At 33.8% G+C, this 10,489-nt stretch overlaps 1 protein-coding gene across 1 annotated transcript in view; it reads left to right on the forward strand.

The window, feature by feature from the left end:
- Positions 1-10,489, forward strand: part of Nek7 (NIMA-related kinase 7) — a gene marked incomplete in the record, with an annotated part of 138,733 nt that overhangs the window by 80,121 nt on the left and 48,123 nt on the right. The window contains 2 exon segments of the mRNA XM_005375133.2: positions 6,087-6,149; positions 7,533-7,643. Of these exon segments, the coding sequence (XP_005375190.1) occupies positions 6,087-6,149; positions 7,533-7,643 (174 nt within the window).

Here is a 10,489-nt window from a genome sequence, read left to right on the forward strand (position 1 = left end):
GCTCAGCAATAGAGTATTTGCTTAAACACTGGATTTGACCTTTCCAGCACTGCAAAAGTAAAAAAAAAAAAAAAAAAAAAAACAGACTTTTGTATGCCTTTATATATTGCCAGCTGTGGTGACTTATGCCTGGAATTTCAGGACTCTGGGAGGCTGAGGCAGGAGGATAGCAAGTTTGATCCCAACCTGGGCAATTTTGTAATTTAGTGAGATGCTATCTCAAAATAATAATAAACAAAGAGTTTAAAAAATGGTTGAGGATATAGCTCATTATGAAGGCCCTTGGTTTCATCTCTAGTTCTTGGGGAAAAGTATTGTGGAAAGTTAAAATTTATGTTTTTGAATTTGTACTTCCTGTCTTTCTTCAGCTTTAGTACTGTGGCCTCTTCTAGTTTAAACATAACGTCTTTATAGAAGAGAGAATGATGTTGAAAAGCTGTACTTAGTTGTATTTAGTTAAAGAAGAATGTCTTAAGCCTTTGTGAGGAGAAATTTATTTGCATTTCAAACGTGTATTGATTCTTGTGATGTATTACACTTGTGCTAAACAAGAAAGCCCATGGTTCTTCCTTTTTTAAAAATTCATCTTTGCAGCTTTAAATGAAGGTCTTTTAAAGTACGGTTAATCAGATGATTTTCCTTATTGAAGAATTCTAACCCAACTCTTCAAAATTCCTAAAGAGTCAGATACTGAATTTCTCCATCTAGCTTATTTTAGGACTACATTACTTGTCTCAAGAGCAACCTGGCTGTTTCTGGCTCTGCTAGGATCCTTCCTGAGTACTTTGCTGAGTTCCAATGATAAAATATTGCTTTTGCTTACAAATCTTAAAGGAAAGAGTTTACAACTACCATCCAGATTCTTCGGCTTAGTTTTGAAGGCCTTTCCTCATTCTGTCCCCCACCATCCAGTTGATTTACTCAGGGCCTTAGGGGATGGAAAAAGGAATTAATGTGTTATGTACATGTACCAGCTTCCCTCAAAGAACGGATACATTATGCACTACACACATGTACTGATAAGCTCAACTTTAAAAAAAAGGGCTAAACTGTTGTGACTTTTCTATAGTTTTGTTTTCTCTATATGTGAAGTGTGCATTGACCACACATTACTTTGAAATCATAAATTAGATAGCCTACAGCATGTGGTAACATCTGAGAGTCATTAATATATGAGAACATTAACCAATCTTTTTGAAAATTTACCTATGACCCATCATAGCTTATTTGCAAAAAGTTAAAGTGGTATCTTAACTGATTGGTAACAGTTTGAAATTCTGACTACCAGCTTTTTTTCCCTCTTTCTCTCCCTTTTTCCTTTAGTATTTCCCTTCTGTTGACTTCTCTGTTGACTCCACTGATATTTATTGATCACTTCGTATTCCTTGGCCAGTGTGTAAGGCTTTGAAAATACTAAGGTGAATGTGTAGGATTCATGAGACTCAGATGGTGGTACAACAGAGGGGAGATAAAACCACCAGTCAGGCACCGTGAGGGGAACAGAGATGTGAAGGGGAAATTGGGGAGTCTTCATGGAGTCTTCACAGGGGGCATGAGCTGGATCTCAGAACTGCAGTACTTTATGTTGGAAGATTGTCAAAGAATTGTTTGGATCTGATACTGATACAGGGTGAAGGCACCAGCTCCAGGGGTTCTATCAGACTAGCTTCTGCCGCCCACCCGGGGGTGCCAGTCAAAGAGACCAGTGTGTGAAGGCAGGAAATGGACTTTAATCAGTGTTACTACTCTGAGAAAATAAAGGGCCAACCATTTCCAGAACTGTCTCTGGGGTACTGAGGTAAGCACCCAGATTATATAGACAAAAGGACAGCTGTGGTCTGGTTGATCATTATCTTTGGATTATCGGGCAGGGTCTTGTTGGTATTCAAGTGAAGGTTGCTGTTGTCTGGGGGATAGCTTGGACTATCATGAGATGTTTATTGAACTGAGGTGTTATTCCTGGAATCCAAGGTGATAGCAGTGGAGACAGATGAGAAGTGGAAACAGACAGCCAAGTTCTTATCTTGCTTTTGTTGCCATTGGATATTTGCAAGCCCAAGTGAAGAATCAGTTTGGTTAGCTGCTAAGTCCTTATTACTGTACCTGCAACCTCTGTTTTATTATATTTACCTCATTGATTAGAGGTGTATAATTGGAATTGGTTTTTGTTGGTCCAGTAGCATGATGTTAACAGAATTAATTTTGGGTTTAACTGTATCTCAATTTTTTGATCATTTTTACTATTTTAACCCTAGAAGGTAAGGTATTTTAAACCTCAGTTAATCATTAAAACTTTTTTTTTCCTAGCTTACCTGTAAATTGTGTGTACACATAAACTATTTTCATTTTAGATTATGGAGTAATCTAAAAATCTAAAAATCAGTGTTTTGTGTTACTTGCTGGCTAAGAGAAGAGGGAAGATAGGCTACTTCTGAATTTCTAGTTAAATGTATTTGTAAATGTGTTTCTAATTATATGCAAATGAGCAGACTCTATAATCCCATCTGCCATGGATTTCCCACCCCCCCCTTACTCATTTCCTACCTTTCAAATAAATGAAAGTCCTTGGAAGCAAAGTCTTACCAATCAGCTAGAAAGAGAACCAGCAATTTGCAGCGTGATGGCAAAAATACCACTCTGTGGAGGGGAAAGTACTAAGGCTTCCTGTGTTCCTCCCTTCTCTCTAAGAAAGGCTGAGGAGGGGTCTGTACAAGGACGGCACAGTTTGAACAGAGGGATAGAAGTGTGTTGTATCTCTAAGGTTAAGAGAGGGATGAAGAGTGAAATAACAAGTATTCATGGTTGAGAGCAGAAAGGAAAGGGATAAGGAGCTGTCACATAGAAGATTGGGCTACTCAATCAGAGATAAGCTGCGCAGTTCATTTATTCAGACTCTAGGGATGCCCAGGGAATATGTGGTTAAGATTTCCATATATAAGGTATAGTTAAAATGAGGTACACCAGGTTTGTCCAACTCTTTTTAGTAGTACTTTTATTTGGTACCAGGAATGGAACTCAGGACCTTGTACTTGCCAGGCAGGTGCTATGACGCTGAGCTATATCCCCGGCTAGTAATGTATTTTTACATTAATGTATTTTTGCTACATTTTGTGTGTCTTTTCCTGACAGTTTGTTGCATGCCTTTTTAAGAACATAGCTGCTAAGTTACTTGAAAGAAAATTTTTCCTCTTTAAAATATCTAGTGTTAGCCTTTTCAGTTTCACTAGTTATGAGTAATTTTGGCAAAGAATGAAAATGTCAGAAGATGATTTTCTCAGTGTAACCAAAAATTTATCAGCTAGCACTTTCCTAACCACAGGTAATAACTTTGCTTTAATAAATTATAAAGTAGTTTTAAAACCCAAAGAAATATTTAGAGTCAGAAAAGATTTTTTTCTGAAGATTTGCTTATTCATATCTATTATATTTTTACATAGTCTAGATTTTTTTCTCCATATATTATCTGTTGTTGCACATGAAATCATCAGACTGCTTTGAATTTATGTCTGGGAATAGTTTAATCTAAAAATTTAGTATTTTTGTCTTGAGTTGCTGGCTAAGAGAACAAGGAAGATACAATACTTCTGAATTTCTAGTTAAATGTATTTGTAAATGTGTTTTTAAATTTAGTTTTGCATTTAATGTGACAGTAATCCATATTTCCAGTGTTTGAGGCCTGGCTTTTGATATTATTCAAAATTTCGTTAAAAGTAAAGAGAAGTTTAAATATCACATGGGTCCTCTTATGTGAGAAAGCCAAAGTATAAATAATTTAAAGAAGAAAATAAAGGATAGATAATAGGAAATATGGAGGTAGATCTCTTGTACATGGCAAAGGAGCAGAGATACGGGGCAAGGGAAAGAAGCGGGGAAAAGGCGAAGTCAAAGAATTAAGGTGTGTTATATACATGTACCAAATTGCCAGGAGGAATATAATCAATATATACTGCAGGCATGTACTATTTAAAAATATTTTTTAAAACAAAAATCTGAAAAGAAATAAAAATAAATTTGTGATTCTAATTTAATTATAAGTTGACTTGAAGATTTGTGATTTACATAGTATATATTCTTACTCGCTTATTCTTCAAAAGTAGTTTCTCTCATCATAATGACATAATTATTGGAAATTAGATTTGTATGTGTCAAGTTTCTGATTTTTCTTTATTTGATGCCAGTGTTATCTTTCCTTAAAAATTTTTTTTCCCATTAATTCTTTTGGATCCAAAACTCTTAAAAATTTTTTCTGCTAAGTACATGGTCCCTGGTAAATAGCAGTTTCTGAGAATGGCATCAGCATTCATGATTTGGCAAGAATTGGCCATTTCTTCTGACATTTGGGTTTTGAAGTACCAGTGGTCTGTGTGTATTTGGTACCTCTCACTAGCATCAAGTTTAAATTTTTTCTGTATATTTGTAGTTGTTATCATTGTTACATAGTAACAGCATCATTTCTCTGGCATCCATCGTTTTGACAATTTGGGGGAATAAATAGCTTTTCTTTTTGAAGCTACTGAATGTAAAGCTTATTCCTGTAAGAGAAGAGTTTTTGATTTTACATTTTTGAAAATAAAAATCTGAAGGGCGTTATACTTTTCTGCTTGAATAAATTAAATGTTGAGGGTCTTACAGGCCATACTGGGCTAGTGTACTCCTATTGAGGGTCTGGCATGACTTTGGACCAGGTAGCACTTAATACTTTGCATTTTAACTATCTATGTTCTAGTCTGCATTCTGCACCTGACATTATATCTTTAAGGACTGCAAATTGCTTTCTGTAATAAAATCTGTTAATAAGATGGTATTTAGTGTGGTTTTATAAGAAAATATGGCCATGAATAATTTAAGTTTGTATGTATCCAAGATGAGGTTTTGTAATCAATCGTCTGTAGAATAACCTGTGATCATCTGTAATCATGATGATCTGTAATCATCAGGTGTAGAATAAAAGCCTGATGCTTTTGGAGAGAATTATAGTATATGACGTTTTTTTCTTCTTTCATTAAGTACTATCACACTCCATATGGTTTATTATTGCTAGTGAACTTTATGCCATTGTTTTCTTTGTCCCTGCTGTTAGTGTCTATTTATATGTAACCTGTTACCTCATTTTACCAAAGTTTGCTAATATAGGGACTTGATGGTTGCCAAAAAATACTGTATTACTAGATATTTATGTGGGATGCTTGCATAGTCTTTTTTTCTCTTTCTTTCCTTTCTGTTCTGTTTTACTCTGTTCCACTGTGTTACATTCTAAAATCATAGTAGTTAGCACAAGTTCAGTGTCTAAGAGGTTGAGAGTTATTACCAGTGGAGAAACGTTACTATTTTTAGTACATGTACTGACACATATATTTTTCTCTTCCTTTCATTTGATTAAATGGGAGAAATTTTGATGTCATCTAATTTTTTTCAAACAGCAATATGCAGTACTCAACTGTTTCACATTAAAACTGGTAAAGTATAAAATTGAGCCTTGAAGTCTTAACTAGAAATAACAAAACCAAAGTAGGTGAAGATGATATAGAAATAAGAAAACTAGTTTTGCTATAATGTTAAGAGAAAAACCATTTTATGTACTGCTACTGTTTTCTTTTTATTTTATCTGGTACCTGGAATTGAACTTATGACTTTGCGCTTGCCAGGCAGGCACTGTGCCACTGAGCTAAATTCCCAGCCCCTCTGCTACTGTTTTTATTATGTAAAAACCTCATGCATTTATACATTAAGTGGAAGCAGCTGACTAAATGCTAAAAGTCTTAATGTAGTGAGTTTATAGGTTTTACTTTTGTTTTGAAATTTTATTTAATACCTCCATACTCATTTTAAAAAAGTTATTGCTTATTTACTTGTTTGGTTTGTTGAGACCAGATCTTGCTACGTAGTTTTGGCAGGCCTTAAACTTGCAGCAATCTTCCTGCCTCAGCCTCCTGAGTGCTGGGATAACAGGCATACATCACCATGTTAAGCTGTTTTATAGTTGATACATAATTTTACATATTTATGAGTTTCAGTGTTTATATATGTTTGTATGTATGTGTATGTCTTTGCATTATTATTTTGCTAATTCTGGATTCTATCTTTAGATATTTGATTTAATGGATGCCAAAGCACGTGCTGATTGCATTAAAGAAATAGATCTCCTCAAGGTAAATGTTGAACTATGGGCTTTTATCAACATATTCAGTTAAAAAGATTTTTAAGGCTTAGTTTACATCAACCTGATATAAAGTAACATTCTATAAGTTCGAGTGCCAGTATATCGAAAAATGTGGTGACCTTTTGAATTTATTGGAAAATAATTGAATCAAAACATTTGATAGAATTCGCTTTATTCAAAGTAGGAAATAGATAAATGGGAATATGTCAAGAAATTTTTTCTAGACCCTCCCAACTAGGTATATTCAAAAGGTTAAGTGACATAGTATGTATTAATTCATTTTACCTACAAAGTTGTTATATTGAGAATGTAGATGAATCCAGTTCACTCATATGTTTTAAAGTAATGTTTCTTAATTATTCCAGACTTAGAATGGGTGAATTTATAAAGCATATTTCTTTGTAGTTTTTCATCCATTTAATAATATGACTAAGATTCCAGTTATCTAAGCACTATCTCTTTCTTTTCTAGTGAGATTTCTTTTAAGAAATAGTATGGCTTATGTTATATTTTAAATTTTCAGGTAAGTTGTGTGTTTTTTATGCCATACATTTGCTAACCTCTAAAACAAATTAGCTTTATCCAAAAAGATTAAAGTTAACATTATACTTTGCAACTCTGATGCATTGTAGTTACTCTGGCACATGAAGTTACTGGTTTGAATAAGTATAAACTTTATTATGGATGTAATAGTCTTATAGAAAAACAAAGGAAAAACTTTACGTAGAAAGAAGAAAAGAAAATCACCCATCAGTTTTGAATTATTTTGTTTAATAATTATTTGTTTAATAATTATCAACAAAAGGTTTCTAAATATAAAGACTGATGCATATATTTCCATAAGGTGAAATTTTTCCAAGAGGTGATTTTATGAATCAGTACACATGAGTAGTTCTATATATTTATATTATTTTATATAAAACAGTATTTAGATGTAGTACCCACTAGTATTTATGTATGTGCTGGCTAAAATTGTACTAGAAATCACCTTAACTTCAATATAAGCATAGGTAGAGATGTGGTATTTACTACCAAATGCTTTAAATGGTAGTTATTTTGAAGGATGTAATTTTTAGCAATTGGTGATTTAATTCTGCAGTGTACTTATTGCATCTATAAAATATCTATTAGAAACAGGAGTACTTTAGGTATTGCATTCATTATCTTTAATAAAGAATATTACAATAAAATTCACTCATACCTAGTTTTACTTACAATTATGTTTTAAAATTTACTGAATTAAAGGAATATATTCTGTCATGTTAACATTTATGAGATGTACAAATGAAATGTAGTGGCTAAGTTATTCTTAAATTGCAAAACTAAGTGATTCTTTGGAATGTAAAAACTTCTATGCTTTTTTTTTTCTCAGCAACTCAACCATCCAAATGTAATTAAATATTATGCATCATTCATTGAAGATAACGAACTAAACATAGTTTTGGAATTAGCAGATGCTGGTGATCTATCCAGAATGATAAAGGTAAGGTTTTTAGTTTTTCTTAAAAATTCGTCCTACTTTTACCTTTTTTGTTGTAGAATTGTCTGCTAAACATAGGAATATTAAAAACTCCAGTGCCATGAGTAGCATATCGTAGATGCAAAATAAATGATAGGTGATAGTGATAGTGATTACCTAGTAAATTTCATACTGGTCCCTGGAATTATCCGAACACTCAAGAGAACTTGAATATCAAACCCTGACTTGACTGTTTCAAGCTTTCTTTTCTAAGAGCATATTAATTGGGTTTATATTCAGCTGCAAGTAATAGAAACGCCCCAAAAAATGGTAGCTTAAAAATTGTGTGTCCATAGGCAGATTACTTCTATGTGCCACATTTTCTTAATGTAATAATAATAGAACCTATTTCATAGAGTTGTAATGATTAAATTAATACTTATTACAAACTTAAAATAAGGCTACACATTATAAAACTGTGTAAATGGTAACTGCTACAATTGCTGTTATTACTTCTCTGTCACATAAATGCCTGAGGCCAATAAGGAGATGCACACCTGTCAGATCTCAAGCACCCATTTCCAGCTCAAGTCACCCTAGGCTGAGAGACAAAAAACCGGTTTTTGCTGGTGGATGTATCTTGAAGCTACCCCTGTATGCTCCTATAATATATTTTCAACCTCATTCACTTGGCCAGAATATAGTCTCATGAATTTATTTAGTTGCAAGAAAGGCTTATATATATAATCTTTGTTCCAGTGGCCATGTGTCCAAGTAAACTTCTGTTACATTGAAAGAGGAGCTGAACAGTGAAAACAAGGAAGACCAGTGAGCAAAGCAAAAGCCATTTCTTCAGAGTTTGCCATAGCAAGAGAGTCAGCCACTGTTACTTAATTTTGATAGAGACTTAAAAAGAGGAGACTTTAGGTATGCCTTGGTTGGAGGCTATTGGCCTAGGAAAGCATAGGTGGATTTACTGGAAGCAAGGTGTTCTGGTGATAGGTTAGGAATACACATTTGGCTTCTTCTAGTTGGTCCTCATAGAAGCAAGGACAAAATTTATAGTTGTCAGGTATTGGATACTACTTGGACATTTTGGTCCAACTTTATTTTCTGTCTTTATACACACGTGCACACACACACACACACACACACACTCTCAAACACACACATACTAGTATATGCATTCTTTCTCAGACACATCATGGTTTGTTTTATTAGTAATTAGGTATTTTTATTTTTGTCTTACAGAGAAAGCTCAAGTACAAAGCTTTGTATACAGTTACGTTAATGCATACTGTGTTACCTATTTTAACTATATAGATGCATGTAATGTTGCTGAGTAATAAGGGTATTCACATTTTAAATATACTAGATACTGTCAGATTATTCACAAATAGTTCTACCAATTTGAAGCTTTAAAAATAGCTCTAATTTATTCCACATTTTCTATGTACATGATTTATGCTTTCTTGGAAATCAGTGTCAAGCAGGATACATGTAAGTAATGGTAATTAAGTTATTTAACCAATACTCAGAAAAATATATATCTTTTATTATAATAAATTAAGTGAGAAGTGTAGGTTATAATGGGTGCTTATAACAGGACAACTGATACTATCCTGGGAACCTCTGATAGCAATGAAAAGATTCTAAGCAGTGATGCTATATGACCTGGGTTTAGTTAATTTTAAATGAGCAACAGTTCCCGCATCCATGAAATTGGTCAGTAGTACCTGACTTATAGTGTTACTGAGGGTGAAGTAATGCAATGTGTGTATTTAAATATATGCACAAATTTATGCACACACATCTGTTGATCAATCCATTCGTTAGTCTGTGTCAGCAGTGGCAAACCTATGGCACATGTGTTGCAGCAGGCTTATCATTGAAAGCTCTAGAAGATTGACCATGACGGACATTCCTATTTGAATATATGACATCTGACAGGTACTCAGATTTTCCTTATTCCACTTAAATATCTGATTACCGCTCTCCCTCTCCTCTCTTTGCGTCATACAAAACCTACCCTTCCTTACTCTTTCATGCATCCAATTTTACATAACCTTAAGCATCTAGTCTTACAGAGTAACTAGAATTCATCAGACAATAATGACTTCACTTGACTTGCCTGTGTTTTAATCGGCTACACCAAATTGTGTCTGCTGTTGTTCTCTTCTGCTTCTCTCTTGTTACCATATTATTAGACAGAAAGGATTGTTGTGTATCACTCCACCTAGGTTCTCTACCCGTATTCTCAGAAACTTTAAACTGTATCATTATCTCTTCCCATTTTGGTATCTAACCATTGTGTATCTCTGGGTCCCTTTCCTCATCATTTAAATGGGCTCAGGTCACTGTTATCATAACCATATTTGCATATACACTCATGCATACACATCTCCCTTATTCATTAATTCATTTAAAAAATTTTTCTTCCAGTAGGAAAGGTAAATAAAATGATAAGCACATCAAATATGTGCTTATTTGTTACAGACTAACTAAAGATGTTGGTAAGTGCAATGAAGAAAAACAGCAATTCAGAAATTTGGAGGAAGAGTGTTACCTTAAATGAGAGTGAGAAAAATCCTTGCCACTTTCACCTCTGCCTGCCTTTCTTTTAGTTGCTGCTCTTACTTTTTTTTTTTTCCCTCCACAGACATTTGCATCTGACCTTGTTTTCAGCAGAATACATAAAATGCTCCTTGGATGATCTCTATCATCAAATTCCTCATTTTTCTTCATCTCTCAATAGTGTTTAGCTATGCTTCTAATTCCTCAAAATACTCCTCCATTGGCTTACTACTTAACAAAGAGCCCTGGTTTTCTTACCTTTCTGGAGATTCTTATGCCTCTTTTTTTTTTTTTTT

Source organism: Chinchilla lanigera, unplaced genomic scaffold (genome assembly GCF_000276665.1).
Source record: "Chinchilla lanigera isolate Chin_1 unplaced genomic scaffold, ChiLan1.0 scaffold00005, whole genome shotgun sequence".
Classification (NCBI taxonomy): domain Eukaryota; kingdom Metazoa; phylum Chordata; class Mammalia; order Rodentia; family Chinchillidae; genus Chinchilla; species Chinchilla lanigera.